General features: G+C 46.0%; 2 protein-coding genes across 2 annotated transcripts in view; both read left to right on the top strand.

Annotated features, from left to right (window-relative positions):
- LOC144179907 (uncharacterized) overlaps nucleotides 1-19,841 on the top strand; it is a 518,871-nt gene that overhangs the window by 412,220 nt on the left and 86,810 nt on the right. The gene's annotated exons all lie outside the window — the stretch shown is intronic.
- LOC144179209 (uncharacterized) overlaps nucleotides 1-19,841 on the top strand; it is a 28,697-nt gene that overhangs the window by 521 nt on the left and 8,335 nt on the right. The window contains exon 2 of the mRNA XM_077707472.1: nucleotides 14,063-14,230. Coding sequence (XP_077563598.1) covers nucleotides 14,069-14,230 — 162 coding nt within the window. The 5' untranslated portion in view covers nucleotides 14,063-14,068. The remainder of the gene's footprint in view (nucleotides 1-14,062; nucleotides 14,231-19,841) is intronic.

The raw sequence follows: 19,841 nt of genomic DNA, 5'->3' as shown, positions 1-19,841 counted from the left end.
TAACGATATAATTGGCTTCAGTAGTTTGTACAGATTACCCACAGAAATTTTTGGAGCGATCCGAGGCTGGAAACGCATCAAAAATCGATTTTAATTGCCCTGGCCGCGAACTATTACAAATCGGCAGCACTAGCGAAATCGCTTAGGGTGTGACGTCAGGCTATCCGCGATTTTGCGGCCGATTCAGCATGACGTCATACAGTTGTTTCCGGAACCGGAAGCGATAGCCTGCGCTGTTGTTGTGGGCGGTCTCGCTTCGATAGGAGGTTTGGCTTGGCTGCGGTACCGCTGTGAGCAAGGCTTGCGAAGTGCGTACTTCACGTTTCCGCGCAGGTATTGCCATCTCTCGACCGGTCGGCGCACCGCCCGCCGCGCGCCGCGGGGGGCCGGTCAGCGTATACGCTTGCATCGCGGCAGATATCTGATCGCCGCTTTTAAAATAAGCCCTGATAACAATCCCAAGCACAATTTTTCACCACACTAACACCTACTTTCTCGCATGTGGAACTTCATTTTAACGATCAGATTGATTCAGAAGAGCAGCGACAAGCGGTTGCTACCGTCTTGCTACCGTGGTCTGCGCCGGATCGAGCCGCTGAGTGTCCGAGCTGGCAGGCGCGGCCGGCGTGTGCGCGAACTGTTTCCGAAGGCAGGAAACGCTTCACGATTGCCTGCTTTATCCATTTTTTGCGATTAAACGCGCGGGATCTACAAATTCAGCTCAGCGATAGTCGTAGTTGACCATGGAGCAAAAACGGTGGGCGGAGCGACGCCGACGACGCATCGCATGCACGCATCGGGTCATGTGTCTCAAATTCACGCGTACGACTAGTCGTGGTGACAGTCGTAACGATCAGTCGCATGCGAATCGAGTGTACAAATCGTACATGTGTCCAGCGCTTTAGTGTGAACCGCGTGCAATCCGTAGCAGACGATGCAGCGAACGTCCCTGACGTCACGGAGACCATGACGTCACGGTCCGACGTCACGGAGACCGTGACGTCAGGCAGTCCGCTTGCAGGCTCTCCTTCGAACGGCCATTTTCCCGCGCGGCGACCGAATTTGAAAGTGGTTGCAATAAACGTGCTATAATTAATTATATGTTGGTGGCTGACGCCTTTCGGTTCGATTTTCGTAATTACTGGGACCATAGGTATTCTTTACAGCATAAAAACTGAAAGCGAGAAATTTCGTGTCAGTACTCCTTTAAGTACAAGCGGTCGCCTATATAACATTACGCTAATCCGATGTTCTTTTGAGTTCATTTTGATGAAACAAATTGGTTCACAGCTCGTCAGGCACCACGAAAATTAACGTCAGGAGCACACGATTTCTCTTCTAGCTATGTCGGAGGCATTGTGTTGATAGTCTTCCTGTAGATACCTCCAGATTCAGAAGCTGCGTAATCTGTACCTAATCGCTGTGACCGTCGAAAGTCGCCGCGAAATTCGACGGCGGCCAGCTGATAAGAAAATTTGAAATGAACGTCGGATCCTTGGAAGGACTTTTACATCCGCCGTTGTGCAAGTGGATGCACCTCTGTACGCCAGCCTTTATGAAGTGTCGTGGTTAGCCGCGGATTACCTGAGAGCAGTGTAGCCTCCAGAGTGGAGCACGTAAATTGTGAAATGAATAAGTTTTCAGTTATTTTGAAGTGCTTAGTTATAGGATTCGAATTTCGAAAAATCGCCATCTGTTATTTCGCAAACGCTTTCTTCGAAGGAAGTTCAAATCCTGCAGGTAATGAACCGGACAAGTTAGTTCGTTACGGTTACTACGTGTTTTGTCAAAATAAGCTGCATGTGGTTTGCGAGCAGTGCGACCATACTTTACAAATAATTCGCATCTTGCTTAGCTGCCGCATTGGCGTCGCAGCGCGTGTCCGTGACTTGTTTATTGTTTATTTGCGCTAATAACCATGTTTTAGGCCCAGCCAGCACACCCAGTCACAAGTTATTTTCAAGCGGGAACCGGCCCACTCGTCGCAGCCAACTCGTCCTAGGGAAACTGGTCAAAGAGGGCATCTCGTTCTAGGTGATCCCGTACTAGGAAAAGTGGTAGCACTGACCTTCTCGTGCTAGGAAAAGTCGTCTCGCCGTTCCATTTTTGGCCGATGTCGAAGAAATGGGGAGAGGAGTTTAGTGGCTTCTAATCTTATAATTACTCCCAGGTTGACCTCTTCAGAGTTCGGGCGGTACTCTGCTTTTGTTAGTTTGCAGGTGGTGGTTGAAATGGTTTTTTCTGTTTTAACACATGTTCCTCTGTCCCTTTCTTGTTGCAAAAAAAAATCACATTTTTTTACTGGGTAAGGGGTTTCTTTTCAGGTTTATTTTTTTTCTTCTCCTTCCAAAAAATATTCGTCACACTTTTTCTGTGGAGGGGGTCGACTTTTTCTTTCTTTTGCGTTTCCTTTTCTTCTCTTTTTTTCTTTTTGCGTTATCTTTTGGAGCTTTTTGCCTGCTTGAGTACATATCTATAAATAGGGCAAAATGTTGGCCTCTTGTTTGTTTGCAGGTGGTGGTTGAAATCGGCTTTTCGGTTTCAGCACAACTTCCGGTTTCTTTTTTTGCTTTTCTTCTCCTCCTAAAAAATATTCGTCACACTTTTTTGTGTGAGCGTGTGTGTGTGTGTGTGGAGGGGGGGGGGTTAACATTAAGTCCAGCCTTGACTTTCGCTCCCATATATAGGTGATATGTTGGCTAACAAAACGAAAGTTACCCAGCTTGACAATCATCGTTTGTCAGCAGGCATGAAAACAAAAGATCAAAATACTAAAAAGCGAAAACACAAAACGAAATCGCAAATCCCAAACAGCGCCGTCATTTATTTAGCAAAAATAAAATAAATGTTTCCGAAAAAACAGAACGGGCAAACTAAATCCAATATAAAAGACTCACGTAATTAGCTGCACAAAGAAAAAAAATAAGACACGCTGTCTGGCTGGCGCGTTCCTCGAAGGCGACAAAGGAAACATTAAGGGTGGTGAATTGAAGGAGGAGTGTACGAATGTTTACGCATAAGATGAGAATTATACAAGCTTCTGTACGCTTTCATTTGAACATGATAGACGAAAAAAGTAAATTGTGACGGGTTGGCCGAGTGTCCAGTTGCCCTAGGTTACGAGTTTCCCTAGTGCGAGATGGCCTATGACGACTTGCCCTATGTGACGAATTCACCTATGACGAGTTGGCTGCAACGAGTTCACTTTTGACGAGTTCTCCTAGACCCTTTTCAAGCGACGTAGATATCCGCTGCGAAGAGCGCTCAGCCCGAAACGCATGCTTGCTTGTCCAAAAATCGCGACGACCCTGCGTCGCCATTTCGAGGCCGGTATGACCGGCTGCAGCAACCATTTTTTTTTCTTGTATGCCCTTCTCGACGGATGAGGGGGTCTCAAGTCTACGCCTTTCGTCTCTAATGGGCGCAGGGGGGAAACACAATGGGGAGTCGGCGGCGCCCGCGCTTCTTGTCCTTGAAAGGTCGTCGACCCTGAGAGATTCTCCCCGCGGGAGTTTCTGCCGCGCTGCTTGCAGCTTTCCGAAGTTTCGAATATAGGATCATGCTTTCGCCAGCTATTTTTTTAACGGTTGGTCCATCGAAAAGCTCAGACATACAAGATCTAGACACATGGCGCGCGCGTGAAAATCTTGAAAAGGGACTGTTCTAGACAATGCACTTGCAGCACAATCTGCGGATAGCCACCGGCGTGACCAGCGAGATTAGGTGACGGTGCTGCGGCAGCTTGGCATGCGAAAGCTATTGCCGATGCTTCCTTGTTTTGGAAGGAGATATTCGACACCAACCGGAAAAGGAAAAAAAATGGTCCCATGTCGACGCTTTTCACTTCAAATTACACAGATCTGAATGTTTTCACGGTTTTGATTTTCACACTTCGCGTTTTAGCTAAAGGGTTGAGGAATAGAATGATTGCTTTTAATATTCTTATAAGGGACAAGAAATTAAGGCATCTGGAGGCTAAAATCTAATAAAGCAAATTGGGTAGACGGACGGACGGTTTGATGGATGGACGGATGGTAGGGATAAACACCAATTAAAAAATTTAATCAAATTGATTGGCTGGCAATGTCGATTAATTAATTCGTTTGTCAATATGGGAGGATTACGAAAAAAAAATACCAGATTGAGTTCCAAGTCTCCTTTTGTGCTATCAGGTCATCAACACGGAGGCGTGGAAATCATGTACATTCCCCCATTTTAAGGCAACACTCTGCTTGCATGTGAGTTTTTTTAAAATTTTTGTATGCATGCTTATATTTTTACCACAATTTATTGCTACCTACGCTATTCTATGACAAACAATTGTGGTACCTCCGCTGATTCCGTATTTTTGTACAAACGCACGGCGTTGCGCGGTAGGTTTTCACTTTTTTTTTCTAGTGTTTCCGTCTTCATTTTGAGGCATTTTTATTGTCTTTCTTTTGGAGGGACACATGTCGTCTATCTTGTAAGCTTACATTTATAACTTTTTATTCTATTGTTTTCTTTGTATGAATTATTCCCTTCCCCGCTAGGACATTCCTTGTAATCGTATCTTTGGTATGTTATACCCCAACAAATAAAATCTTGATGCAGTACGTAAAATGTAATTAAAATTACAGTATAGTGAGCATCAGACCTAGCGAAACACCGTGCTTAAGACTATGCATAGAACTAACAGCAAGAAGAGCGTAAAAATACTCTGAACATTCCTTTTAGGGCTCTTTTCTACATTTGACGTCGGAACTATTGACGGCCGGGCTTTCGGGAAAGCCCGTGCATTGCTCTAATACACACTACTGGTTTGAAACATCCGAGATGCGCTGGTTTGAAACATCCGAGATGCATGCCATTTGTTGTTGAGAGATAACCAATGGGGAAACATCTGTCGATTAAGCTAGCGTACCGGCAAATTCGTAAATAAATGTGGGAGAGGCAATGAAAGCAACACAACCAGAATTTGGGTAACCCACACGTTCATGGTTCGATTAACCAGCTTTACTCGAACAACACTACTTTTTCCGGCCTTGGTTTCGGGACCAACTTTTTTCCTACACCCGACACCAACAGTCCCTCAGCACGACCGCCGCCAATGCCTATATTAAACGTTATAACTGAGGCTGATAGCTAGCGCAGTCTCGTTTTAGCCTTTGGTATGGTTCCCACATTCCCCCCTTTTTTATATCGGAACCATACCAAAGGCGATAGCAAGACTGCACTGGTTATCAGCGCAAGATAATGTTTAATATAGGTTTTGGCGGCGGTTGTGGTGAGGGACTTTCGGCGTCGAACCTTGCCCCCCAAAACACGGAAGTATCGGCAATAGCTTTGGCTATCGGCAGGTTGCGATGCACATATCGAAAGCCGCGCGTTGTTGTTGACAGTTTTGAGCTCTGTACAATAGTGCACAGTCGGCCGCAAAATTTTGCGGGATGTGGAGTGCGTGGCGCAGCGGCGCAAAAACTGCATTGCTGCGCCATCTTCCGCCACACACCGCCGGGTCAAGGCTCACGAAACTTGCTCGGCAGGTGCGCTTTGCGCATGCCTGTCCTTCCTCTGTTATAGGGCATATGTGGTCACTCGCATCACCGTGACGTGCTTTCAATAACCGCGGCAGCCGCTGTGGCACCGCGAGACCATCGCCGTGGGTTTGTCTTACTGGTGCAACATATCGTATCGCGTAGCTTGCACCCCCCTTTCACGGGGGGATTAACGTTGTCAAAATATACGCTATCTACCTAGTGATTTGCTAGACGAACAATCAAGTTTTTGATCTGTTATAAGCTAGGTTCTGGCAAGCACTGCGTGCGTTGGCAGGCTGGGCAGAAAAAAGTCGCGTTGCCTTCATAAAAAAAAACGTAGCTTGAGGTGGGCATGTAAATTTTAACGATACTGCAGAAACTTGTACCTGGATGCATATTTGCTCATTCCCGCCGTCGTATTTTCTCTTTGTTCGCATAACGAGCATTACTTTCCGGAGCGTTTCGAGCGAAGCCCTAACGTATCTCGGGAAATCGCTTTTTATGGTACATTTTTATTCGTAACCGCACTTGTTCACCTTAGTCACGCGATTGCCCTCTTCTCTAGGACTGTATAGAAAGCTAGGAAAGATGACAGGCAAAAAAAAAAAGTACACAGGATACTTTTCTACTGAAATGTATCGCCGCGTCATTCAGGTCGAAATATTTCGCAGTAGTGGAGGGCTGTGTGCAGATTACAACGACGTAAATGCAGCGATTTTCGCATGCATGCCAGGTCCAAAAAAAAGAAAAAAAAAAGTACAAATAAAAATCCAGCAGGCTTCGAGCCATCACATCCTAGCGGTGCGTAGTTCCCGGCGCTCTAGGCCTCGTGGCCACACTGGCACAACGCATCTGTACCGATTGCTGCGTACATGAAGCTGAGGCTTAGCTCCTCGTGGTATCTATCCACCGTGGTGAAAAAGTTAGATTATAATATTGCTGGCACCCAAACTGATGATTATTTGAATAACGCTGTGCACTAAGCTTCCCTTGAGCCCCCACGCATAGCTGATATTCAGAGACTGCGTTACTTAAAACATACGATCGCAAATCTTAGATCGTTAGCATGTCGCTTGTCCACTTGTCAAAATAAAGGGACTTGCGTACCCTTTTATTTGACGCTTTACGATAGAAATTTTGATCACTTGTTTCCTAGATTAACTTCAGTATCTATGTGTCTGTCTGGTGGAGTTTCTTTCGTTTTTTTTTTCTTTTTCTTATTTGTATTAGTCATGTAAGCATATGACCCTCGTCACATGTTCACCAACCATCTGAAGTAGCAAGCCCAGCATATTGCAGGGCTGACCTCTTCGGTCTCATTAAAGAATTCTCTCTCTCTCTCTCTCTCTCTCTCTCTCTCTCTCTCTCTCTCATAGACTTAACATGCCTTATATTTTCTACAGGCGTGCCAGCCGTGCACGCATATGCAGTGTAACTAAGGGAAGCGCTGGGAGACAAAATACGTGTAGTATACGTAGTGTGAAGTTATTGTTGCCTCGTTGACCTTACGAAGTTGATTATACTCTACAAACTAACAGAGGCACATTCATCGTGGCTCGAATATTGTTAGGACCGACTGGTCGCCTTTGGGTCGGTCGGTGTGTTTGTATCGTTGTCGGCGTATTTTATGACATGCCTATCTCGAGATTCGGTATACGATTCGATTGTCGTCTCGGGTGGTGTGAAGCCCTTGTGTGACTAAAACGGGGCGTTTATGCGTAGTGCCGTGATGGACAGCTCATGATTTTACTCTCGTTTCGTGTTCGGCGTGTGTCGAGAGAAACAAGAATTTGGCCTTTCTTGTCATGGTTTGCCTGACAGCTGCTTTCCTAAAGCGTCCTGAATTCCGTTTTCTCGATGAGCCGAACGGTTGGTCCCGAAGCCAAGGCAGGAAAAAGTAGTGTTCGAGTAAAGCTAATTAACCGAACCATGAATGTTCGTTTTACCAAAATTCTGGTTGTGTTGCTTTCATTGCCTCTCCCACATTTATTTACTAATTTGCCGTTAAGCTAGCTCAATCGACAGATGTTTCCCATTGGTGACCTCTCAACCACAAATGACATGCATAAATCTCAGCGCATCTCTGTTTTAAACCAGTAGTGCGTATTAGAGTACTGCACGGGCAAGGGCTTACCCGAAAGCCCGGGCCCGGCTGAGCCGGGCCTGCCTGCCCAAACTCTATTATTGGCGAGCCCAGGCCGGGTCCGGGCTGAATGCCGCGGGGCCGGGCTGGCGCTTGATTTCTTGGGCCCGGCCGTCAATAGTTCCGACGTGAAATGTAGAAAAGCGCCCTAAAAGGAATGTTCCGAGTTTATCTTTACGCACTTCTTGATGTTCTATGCATTGTTTTAGGCACGGTGTTTTGCTAGGTCTGATACTCACTATACTGTAATTTTAATGGCGTTTTGTGTACTGCATCAAGATTTGATATTTTGGGGTATAACATACCAAAGATACAGTAATTTTCAGGTCTTCTCCGTACCCAGGAATGCACCGCGGTGTGTCGTGTCGCCGTGAGGGACGAGGCAGACTCGGATGTCCAAGCTATGTACAGTTTATGTACAGGAATTATTTACAAGGCATATACAACGGGAGCAGAACTAGCCCGCAGTGGGGCTTAGAAGCTTGCCGGTGTCTAGCCGGCGCAGGCGGGACTGTCCCCTTGACCTGCGGGAAGTTCAGAGCAAAAAGACCCCATCCTCTCGCCGGGCCTGACATAAATACCCTCGGTGAGGGAAGGGAAAGTAAAAAAAAAAAAAAAAAAAACAAGAAACGGCAAGGCCGGGTACAATACTCCCCGACCGAGCAAGGTGCGTTCGAACCTCCACACATAGTCGTCGCCACCCAACTTGTCAAAGAGAGCGGCGCCTTTTTGTCCCCGGCCGGACACGACCCTGCTCGTTTCCGTAGGCGCCGTGCGTCGAGACGGCCTAATTGTTAGCGGCCCTCCGAAGGGTGACGGCCGTCTCCGCGTCTCCGTCGTTGGGGGCACCCGCAGTGCAACGACCTCCATGGTCAAACCTTACAGATACGATTACAGGGAATGCCATAGGGGGGAAGGGAATAATTCAAAGAACCTGGAGCTCTGCACTTATGTCTACGTACACGTACGCTTTAGATGTCGCACCCATCGAAATGCGGCTGCCGAGGCCGGGAATCAAATTAGCGTGCTAGAGAAACCGCTGAGCAACCACTGCATTAAAAATATTTCAATGCACGTACATACCTGTGGATTCAAACGGGGAGCAAAAAAATTCAGCAATTCCAACTAGTGGCCGAGACAACCACGTGAAGTTACCAAGAATCTGGTCATCAAAGGTGATGGTGCGTCTCGCTTAAGAATACGAGCTATTTTTACGGCCATGTGGAGTGAACTCCAGATGGTGTAATACCCATGCTAAAGCGAGCGTTCCGAAGGCCTTTAAACAGAATATCATGATTTGACTGAAATGCCACCTTTGAGCTGACACGTCTTTCAAGAACATTTGGTTGAAATGCCGTTTGAGACAAGAGCACGATAATCGACCTTTAAGAATCTCAAAGGCCTTTGGAACGCGAAAGCTTGTACTCTCGGGCAGTTTCTTCATGCCGTATTTGCAAAGATAATTTACGAGTAAAACTTCGTTTTGAAAGAGCTCGCTCTTGATCATGTTCATTTTGTTTTTTGTTTACTATCACTTGGTCTACTATTACAAAGTAGCTTGGTACTCCCAACACTGGTGGTGCGAAAAAAAGAAAAAAAACTGCCTGCGTTGTGCAAGTTTTGTGCGCCGCGGGATGACGTGCCTTAGAATATCTGTAAAAGTGTGTATGCACACGTGCTTGTGGCGTCGCCAATGATCGTCATTCAGCGTAGCCAATGGGAAATTGGGTAGGCCAATTGGCCATTTGTTCCTTTGTACGACCCACACATGCAATGGCTGCGATCTGTCTGGTTGGGAGGCTGCAAATGAAAAGCTATAATTACACTGCAAACAATGGTACAATACATGGAGAAGCCGACGTTTCACACCGAGCTTCCTTTCTCAGGGGTGACTGGGGTCAGGTTGCTGCGGCATCTGATGGCCTTTGAACGCGTTAGGTATCTCACAAAGCCCCTCTTCGGAGCGCAGACCGTGCGTGTACACAAAACTCCAGTTCCAAGGAAGCGATTAAGGTATTGTGAAGTTCGCTGAATGTGCCACCACTCAAGTAGAAGCCCCTTCCTCCATTTTCGTTCTCGACTATGGCCGTCCCGACGAAGTCGATTCTGTGGCCGGATGCCTGGCAGTGCTATAGGTATACATGCATTACGACTTGACGCAATTTCTTTTGTGCGCAACAAAAGCCACCGCAGAAGCCCCCGCGGACGCAATAACCAGTGTTCTTGGCCCCAGTGTCGCCCATCGCAAGGAACAAGCTTGCTCCCTGCACTCTTCCGCGCGCCGCCGTCATACCTAAGGGCCTCAGTCATACCGATGTCGCCCCTCCAGGAATCTCTCCTTTTTCGCCCCGGTGGCCCCATCGGCGATTAACTGGATGCAGATGTCTCCTTCCCTTCTCCCATTATAATAGGAAGAAAATATTAATCGGCTGGTGTGGCGAGAGCTGCAACAGTCGTCTATGAGCTTTCGGCGCCTACTTTGCACAGTGGAAAGGCACAAATGGCACCCCCAACATAGGAGGCTGGTGATGATGATGATGATTAAAGGCCTCCACTTTGAATCGGGGTAACCGCGTGCGCCATCTAGCCTATCTTACTAATTTAAATTTAGTCAATACTGAACTCGGATTTCTTTTTAATTCTGTCCTGCCGCTACCCCTGGTTGGGATGACATTTTATCGACTTCCCTGCTTTTTTTCCACCAGTACTCTCGCCGCTGCTAAGTAATACCTACTGCTGACCAGTTAATGCTTCCATCAACTGCGCAGCCCAGTGCTTCGGGAAGTAGGACTTCCCCTCAATTCTATCCGGCTGAATTTTTTGGCATTTTATTACTATGTGGTCGATTGTTTCTTTATCCCTGCCACATCCCATGTCTCATCCTGTGACGAATATTTGCTCATGTAAGTTCGAGTTCTCAAGCAGCCAGCCCGTGCCTCAAAGAGCAACGCACTACCTTTATTGTCATAAAAGTTCTCTTTCCGGATCTCTTGTTTGCTTGCTTTGTAGATTCACAGGGATCCCTTCTTTTCCATCCTCTCTTTCCACATGAGCGTCTCTGTTTACTTCACGTGCTTTTTAACTGCCCCCCATTGTTTATTTGCTGCGGTCAAGTGACATTGAGTCGCCAGCTTTCGCGTCCTCTTCCGCCATTGCGTGTCCACACTTTTAAGGTACACGTACCTGTGCACTCTGGCTGCCCAGTTCTTCTCATCTAAATGTCTAATAAGCCGCTCCTCAAAACGTATTTTACTTTGCGCTTCCCTCGCCTCAAATGAAGCCCAACCCATATCGCCTTGTACCGCCTCATGGAGTGTTTTCTACTCGCGAAAACGCGTCGCCAACGCCCCAGGGCGCGCTGACGCTGCCGCGGAACCACCCGCACGCTGCGCGCGGCGCGGCGCGGCCGGCGACAGCAACATGGCGGCGGCTTCGGCCGCGAAGTGGTGTCGGCAGCTCGAGCGACCACTTTTAAGCGCTCTCTAAAATGCCGCTCAAGGCACGCACGGAGTTGCTTGTGCGGTAAATGAGCTTATAATGTGGGCGAAAACGGTACTATAAAACATCTTCCGCGCCGCTAGTGAAAGCGCCCATTCAATATCTGCCGGGGTGGTAAGCCTAAACATCCCCCGCGGAGCCAGCCGGCTGTCTCGAGCGCTTAGAAACCACCGCTTAGAAACCGCGAAGGGAAGCGTGCGCCTCCCCATTGGCGCAAGTCGCCAGGCTCTTCCCACTGCTGCGCGCGACGCGCGTCAATTTCTAGCCAAGGCAGATGCTGCCGCGGGTGCGGGATCGTTGACGCGGGCGTCGAAAAAACGCACGCGCAACGCCGACGCGCGCGAATCGCGTGAAAAAACGCTCCATGCGGTTCGGCCTCTACTGTGAGCTCCCAGTGCTAATCTGCCGACTGCCTTTTGGTTAACCTCCAGTCCCGACAAGATTACCTCCAGTCCCGACAACCTCCAGTCCCGACAAGTTAAGCATAATACGGCATTAGAGAACGTGAGCGCCCGCACCATTACCCCTTTCCAGATGCCTCGCACTACCTCGTACTTATTGTATCCCCAAAGTGCTGTATGTTGCATTACTGCTGCATTTCGTCTCCCTTTCAGTTTGAGGTGTTCATGGGCATTCAGGTAGCCTTTTCCTTCATTAAGCCAGATCCCCAAGTATTTGTACTTATTTACTAATGGTAAGACTTCCTGTTGAATCCTTATTGGTGCTGTATGAGCTTCCTCGTTAAGCACCATGACTCCAGATTTGTGTGGGTTAAAATGTAGGCCTAGGTACGTTGCCTCATCGCCACAAATATGGGCCAGTTTTTGGTCTTCTGCATTATCTCCAGCAACCCCCCCCCCCCCCTCCCCGTCAATCCCCTTACCAACGCCACTGTAAGTGGCTGATTATTTTTGAGTAGAACCTACACCGAATGCAACGACGACGGGGTGATTCGAGAAAATCGCGAAAGGTGAATGCACACGTGCTTTAATTAAAGCCAGCTTGGTTTCTTTCCTTTTCATTTTTTTCGTCACGGTTGAGCGGCTGGGAGGACGGGTCAATTGAAAATCAAAGCGCTTCAGTAACCTTGAGAATAAAGAAATGGGGCTGTTCATTTGTATATTAAAATTTTAATATGTTGCACGAAAGTAATATTTGAAAGGTACACAAATTAAAATATTAAAGCTAAATTAAAAGAAATCCTGGGGTTCAGGTCACAGAACGGTCTGCATCAAGACATCCTGCACCGAAAAGTCCGTGCACTGAAATGTCCGGATCCCCGCAGGCTTTTTCGTAAAATGTGTAATTGGCAGAGTTAACACATTCAATCGTTTTATTTCCCGTAAATAGAAATAATTGCTGCACAATTTTAAAAAGGAGGAGGCAAACGTTTATTGAGAAAAAAAAAGAACCATAAGAAGTTATAAATGTAAGCTTACAAGATAGATTACATGTATCCCTCCAAAACAAAGACGGAAACACTAGAAAAAATGAATCAGCGGAGGTTTCACAATTTGTTATAGAATAGCGTAAATAACAGGTTGTCGTAAAAATATAAAAAGCATGCACACAAAAAACTCGCACACGCGTGCGCGCGCACGCACGATATTGCCTTAAAATTCAATATTGTTGTTTGGCGTTGTTTCTGGATTTTACTTTCACTTTCTCGGTGCAATAGTCATGTACACCACCCATGCCTTCATTATGGGCTGTATTTTTGATCATGCGAAAATGCGAGTGCGAAAAATGGCGCCAATTCTTCACTCATCCCACGGGGAATCAACTGGCGCAGTTTAGCGCTGCCGCGAGCTACGCTAATTCGTCCGCACTAATTATTTATCCGGAAAGAATGGATTCTAGCAGCGCAGGACGGGGGCGGTGAGGTCAGTGGGAGAGATGCGGTGAACCAAAGTAGGCTGTTGATGAGATATGCGAGACGAACACTCTTGCTTTAAGCCTTTTTCCTTTCACGTGCCGCTTCTATAACAATAAACGCGGTTTGCTCACGCCGATTCAAAGTTTGCCGCGTTCCAGTGCTCGCGCGCAATCTATCGGAACCTTTCGTTACTGTCGGACTTGGATTCTGCAACGAGGCCTAGGCTGCCGCGCGGGCCCTTTTTTGTATCTTTTGGGCCACAAATATTGTTTTCAGCGCGTATTTTTGATTTTCTATCGCTAAAATACACATTTATTTTAAATTAGAGAACGCTGAAAGTATTGATGCCATGTATTGATGTTTCGCCCCAAATATGGCTAATGTGCTTTTTGCTCAACGATGTTTTAATGTTTCGAGATTTAATGTTTCGGGAAAGTTCTCTCGCTTTTTTTTTTGTGCGTAAACATGGCCATTTTCAGTTCTTTATTATTTTTTGCTTTCATTTGATGTCTCTGCCATGGCTTCATGCAATAAACTCCAAATACCTGGCTTTCTTGTGAACAGTTGCCCTGCTACTGGTTTGTTGCTTTTGATCACCTTAGTTTCGTTGGGAACTTCTGTTCCTCCATGCCTGTTATTTTCAAACTTGCATTTTTAATTTTTACAAAGTAGCAAGTACTGGCAACCCTTATTATGCACAGCTTTCATTTCCCTTTGCTTGAATTGCGGCAACGTTTGCATCAACATGGCAAGATCCTAACGTATCGAGGCCGAGAAACCGCCAAGTTGTATCCCCAACAATTCTCAATGATCACAAGAGCTGAGTGGGTCGTCAAAGGATTGCTTGAAATTGATCAAGGATGTCTTCATTGCCCCTTTAAAGTAAAGCCAATTGTGTAATTTCTGCCCTAGTTACCTCTGCAGTTCTTGCATGTGCTAAGGTGTAAAAAAATAAACGAAATTGCGTCAACACAGTTCAAATATGTTTTGAAGAGCTTCTGGAAACAAGTTTTCTTATACTTTCAGATCCCGATGACCCGTCTCTACCGGCGGAAGAGGCTGCACAAGTATGCCGCTTGTGTTTCGCGCTACCACAAAGGCATCCCGTCGGTCAAGAAACTGATCAAGGAGCTAGTCATCCTCGCGTCACCGGTCAACCACTTCCGCCTTGAGCTGGAATTAGGTTGCAGCCCCGTAAGTGTTCTTGCTGCCTGCGCGCAGCTTGTTACTGCTGGATGCATGGTGGAATGTTTTTGTAGGTAACTAGGGAGTGTAATATTAGGGGAGTATAAGCTCTCGATATCAAATGAAAGGACCTGTATTAAAACACCTTAAATATAAGCGGTTTTCCTAGAAAACAGTTTAGATTGGTTTTTTAGGACAACCGTAATCTAAGCGATTGCGTTTAGGTTTCGTCTAAATGTAATCAAATCTTACCATAGCTTAAACATAATGTAACGTAATCTAAATACGGCCCTACAACGTTTTTCTCAGATCTACAAATTTTTAGATCTACAAATCATTGGTATGATGCCAAAAGGAATTATAGCAGTGGGCCGTGCAACCTACTTTTAACTGCATGCGAGATGAAAAGAGGTGTTTAAAAACTTGTATGGTTTTTGAATCACTTGCTGAAACAGACTGAGCTGTTTGCATATGCATGTTAGTGTTGCACACTACATGGCGCAGTCTTTCAGAGTTCAGAGCGTTTAGTGCCAAATTAAACTTATTTCCACCGATTCATTTAGAAATACCTGGTGTTCACCTTACTACATGAAATGCTGAATCGGAATTTCATACAAGCTAGAGGACATGCACTCCACAAAGATCTGTTCTGTCCCTTTGGTGGTAGCACAGTTGGTGGTTTATTGCATGTTTATTGTAGTAACACTATTTTGTGCCAAGGTTTATTGGACACTTGTGTGAACAGAAACGGGTCCACCTAGTGGCTCTAGGGTCCACCGATCAGCATCCGAAGCAACGTGCTTCGAAGAACCACGAGCCTTGAGATTAGTGCTGTTTGCTACTTCAATCTCTAGCCACCAATGCAGGAACAATGGCACCAAGAGCATCATCTCAATCCTAAGTATGGCTTGCACAGAGTAAACTGGCAGGGACTCCTGAGTGAGGTTTGTCAAATAATTGCTGAAACTGTTTTGCATTACACAGCCTGTTTAAAGGAGCCATGAAGATGAAATGCAAGTTTGTTTTATTCCAAAGATTTCGTGTTTTTATAGTGTTCCCAGCACTTGTTCGGATGCAAACGATGTTTTATTCACTCGGCAATTAATCAATTTATGTGAAAATTTTGATTTTCCCGCTAAATCGTGTTTTCGTGGTCTGCAATGACATCACTGGAACACACCTCTCTGCAGCCAACTGGAAAGCCTTCTTTACCGTTAGGGAACCTAGATGGCGCCACCATTCCGTGGCAAGCTGTTTTCTGCCTCAGGTTTGTTTTTGACCGTGTTTTAACCTGGCTTGTTTTTTGTTCTGGGAGAAAATATTCGTTTTGTGAAACAGTGCTCGCTCAACACATATGGTCACGTAAGACACCGTTGCTTGCATCAATGGGCCAGTGTCGTCTAAAATAACCTCAAAGCCCCGCAGCCCTGTGCAGCTAAACCATAGTTCGTGCAGCACTAACAGCAGCACGCATCGGTACTTCCATGTTTACATGTGCTTTTGTAGCTTCCACTGTCGGTCCAACCGTTACTGCTTTAAAAAAACGTGGCCTAAATTTAAATGCAAATAGCTCATTCGGCAAGCTTATAAGCTCTGCCTAATTTGCGTTTGCTTTTGCCGGCCTCTGCTAATGGCAGAGCTGGCTGGTATGACATCATAGGTTCTGTTGCAGGAAATGGGTCGCATAACCTGTCCCTTTTTTCCTTATTATACTGCTTATCTGAGCGAAGTTTACATTAAAAGTGGTGTCAGGGATTCTAACGAGGCAATCTTTTGAATGAACCAAACTTGTGTTTTGTGTTCATGGCTCCTTTAAGGATGGCTTCACTTCTGCACACATGCGTTGCTGGCAAGACAGCACAAGCTGTTATCGAACTGTGGAAGCCTTAGCACCTTTTAAAGCATTTTTATGAGGCGAAGTGACGCATCAAGTAGTCCATATAGAAGTGCTATATTTAAAAAGTCCCTCTTATCGGGTCTCTGGCTTCTGGTCTGAGACATACTACCACTGGGGTTCACTGTCCTTGGTTGGGGCACAGAATTTTGTCAAGGCTTAAGGTGGTTCAGTGGAGTCTCGTTACAGCTGCATGCTAAGCATGCCCTGTTTAGTTTTGTCATGGCCATACAGTAAGACACAGTGGGTAGTGTCATTACAGTGCAAAACAGAACTGCCTTGGATATAATTGAATTTGTAGCCCTCCACTATAGCACAATGCAGCTACGCCACATGATTCTTCATTTTTCGCACATTTAATTGAACGTGAAAGTATATGAATAATGCCCCGACATCCCTTTGAATCTCGCAATATGCAGTCACATATGTAGTCCTACTTTACCTCTAATCTCCCCACTCCCCCCATACCGAATTTAAGAAGCATGTTATTTTCTAAAGGAGGGAACCGTCAACTTACTATCGAGTAGCAACACTTACCGTCGAATATTCAGAATGTATTTTGGGGTACAGTCTATTATCCGAGCAATCTCCTCCCGCAAGAATTATGCGCGATGAGAAATCGTGTGTAATTGTTCCCTCTGAACTTGACCTTGGACAGCCCGACCAAAGCTGCGTGCTCTTTCCCGGGTAGGGCGGGCGGCTCGCGGCGTTTTCTTCGGCGGCCTTCGATATATTACGGGCCGGGGAGTTTTCTCCTTTTATCCGCAACGTGGAGGGGTCTATTTCTAGTCTGGTGCCACATAAAAGCAGGCATTGTCGCCTGCTCGCAAGTGCGCGCTCAGGCTGGTAGGGCGCTTTTTAAGCAATAAACGTTTGTTGTCGAGTGGCCTTGTTGAACTCCGCGCGCACTCAAAACCCACAGGAAATGCCAAAACTGTCTACAGGTTCAGGCATAGAAGAGCTTGGTACACAGCGCCGACAACGGCAGATCGTCACAGGAAATGCAAGGAATAAACCACGAAGTTGACCAGCGACAGCCAAAGGACAGCCACGGCCTAATTGATGTCGTTTAGGCCATGCCAGGAGTGCATAATGAGGAAAATTGAAGACAGTGCGATTGGTTTTTCATCTTTCACAGATTTCAGCACTCACCGCTTCACGTGCTCGTGTAATATTTGGCTTTGGTATTCCTGGCAGTGTAAATGTCGCGCAGGTTTACTTGCACTGCTCAGTGTTGCAGGGTCCCTTTAATTCTCTGCTGGATACAAATGTGATCTCTGTTGTGCCGGCCGTTTTTCCAGTAAAGGCAAACAATGGGAATGTCCGCATCGAGATTTCGGCATATGTTAAAGCATTCAGGAAGACAAAAATATGTTAGGCTCATTGAAGACTCCTAGTAATATGTCGATTTTGTCGCAAACTTCAAATAAGCTAGATGCTAAAGATTACAGGTCAAACAGGCAACTCCCAGGCTGCTTTTTGGCCGCTTGTTTGTTGTCTTTTGTGCAATTGGCTGCTTCCAATCAAAGCCACCACTAAGAAACCTGACTGGGCGATAGCAGTGGGGCCTCAAACTTTGTTCATTTGTTTCACAAGAATTTTAATGTGCAGTTGACATGCTATTTTTAGCGTTCCCTCTAATTTGTCACTGCTGATCCCCTCTTATCATGCAATGTGAAAGTTTTTTCAGTATTGCATTTTGTCAGTGAAAAGTATTGTCTAGAATGGAGCTCAGTTACCAAAGTTTAGGTCTTCCAAATTAAACAAGGTTGCATTTTGTTTTCATGGCTCCTTTAAGGATTCCCATATAGTTATTTTTTATAGCCCTCCACTTCAGCACCTTCCAAAACCCAAAACTTGAAAACTTCATACACTTTGATATTTGGCACACCCATTGAGTGCTTTTATAGTGTGTATAGAACGCAAAGCCTACAGTTCGACCTGTCAATCTCCTAGTAATTTTAAGCCGTTGATCACTTTATGAAATCCACCGCAACTTTTTATTTCATGGCGGCGTGCTGTGTATTGGCCTCTCTCCAAGTGTCTGAGTGCAATTGGGAGCAAGTATTCATCTTTTTTTTTTCCAAAGCAGTATATCTTCCAGTGATTGAGTGCAAGCAGTAGCGGTATTAATGCTGCGTTTTGTTCTTAGTACGGCATTTTCCACAGCTAGAATACTGACTTTTTTCTGGCAATAGGTGGGGAAATGGGGGCTTTACTTCAGTGTTCCCCAACAGCTTTACAATATTTCCAATATTTACAACCTCCCATTTGCAATGCAATTAGGAAATAATTAACGATGAAGCAACTAATCCAGAGAGAGCAAATTAAATGGCCTAGACCTCCGGAATTGTTACCTTGGCATGCCGACTGTATTTAGATGCTTTATTGTAACACTTTCAGCTTTCATAAAGTAACCTGTTAGTAATGTCTCCAAGATCCGCTATATCGTGTTCCCTCAGGTGCAGTTCTTCTGTCATGCAGTTCTTGTGCTTGTTGTGACCTGCTGTAACAGCCGTTCAGGGAGGTAACTGTCTTGCGTAGTGTTGAAAATAGCACAATTACTAACAGCAAAGCTGTTTAGGCCAACACAAATCTGCCCATCGTAGAGAGAAAACCACCAAAGCCTCATGAAAAATGTGGTTAATAAGGTCCCGGGAATCGAACCCAGGGCCTTTACACCATGAAACCAGCGACCTAACCACTGGGCCGGTGGGGTACAGGTTAGCAGCAGTGGAAAACAATTTGTGCAGCCAGTTCGAAGAAAAAAAATGGTTGTAATGTCATGGTCGTAATTGAACTTGGGTCCCTTAGTAAAACTGGTGCCTATCCGATTGAACTATCATTGCATTCTGGGCACACAGCATTTGCTTTGTGTTTGAAGCGGGGGCGTTGGCTTTGGACTTGGCCGCATGTTCTAGCGAGCGCTTACGCAGTCCACTTTCGGAGAGACTTGAAAGCCTGCGGACTAAACGATTCAGGCCTGCCAGTCAGAACTTTCAGTGGCAAGTTCATAAATCAATGTGAGGTGATGACATATGAAGCAAAAATTTGGCGCCTTATTAATATACTTGGTAGCAAACTTTGGTCGGCTCAACGGGCAATGGGTACGAGATTTCGGCGCACGTTAAAGATCCCCAGGTGGTCAAAATTTAATCCGGAGCCCTTCACTACGGCGTGCCTCATCGCCTGCGTTTCGTCGGCATATTAAACCCTACAATCAATCAATCAATCAATCAATCAATCAATCAATCAAGTGTTCTCATGCACAATGCATTTTATTTCTGAGAGCACATTGGGAAGCAAAATATAAAAGCAAACAGACAAAATCAGCGACATTGTGAGTGTACATTTTGAAGCCTCTCTGAGAAAAAGCAGACAAAAAAGCGGCACTTGCTACGGTGGCTCAGTGGCTAAGGCGCTGTACAGCTGAGCCGAAGGACTTGGGTTCGATTTTGGCCATGGTGGCTTTGCTTTTCCGATAGGGGCAAAGAGCAGGAACGCCTGTATTGAGATTTTGGTGCATGCTAGAGATCCCCTAGGATCCCTAGAGAACGCAAATGTGGCAGGGGGCGGCAGAGGTTTAGATAGGCAAAGGAGAACAAGAGGTTTGCAGGGATAAATTGGTCGCAGTTAGGGCAGGACAGGGATAATTGGAGATTAATGGGAGAGGCCTTTTGCCCTGCAGTGGGTGTAGATAGGTTGATAAGAGATCCCCATGTGGTC

The sequence above is a fragment of the Haemaphysalis longicornis genome, unplaced genomic scaffold (assembly GCF_048455015.1).
Source record: "Haemaphysalis longicornis isolate Haplotype H1 unplaced genomic scaffold, Haemaphysalis longicornis Haplotype H1 scaffold_4, whole genome shotgun sequence".
Taxonomy (NCBI): domain Eukaryota; kingdom Metazoa; phylum Arthropoda; class Arachnida; order Ixodida; family Ixodidae; genus Haemaphysalis; species Haemaphysalis longicornis.
Note: the sequence above shows the minus strand (reverse complement) of the source record. Positions and strands in the feature narration are given on the sequence as shown.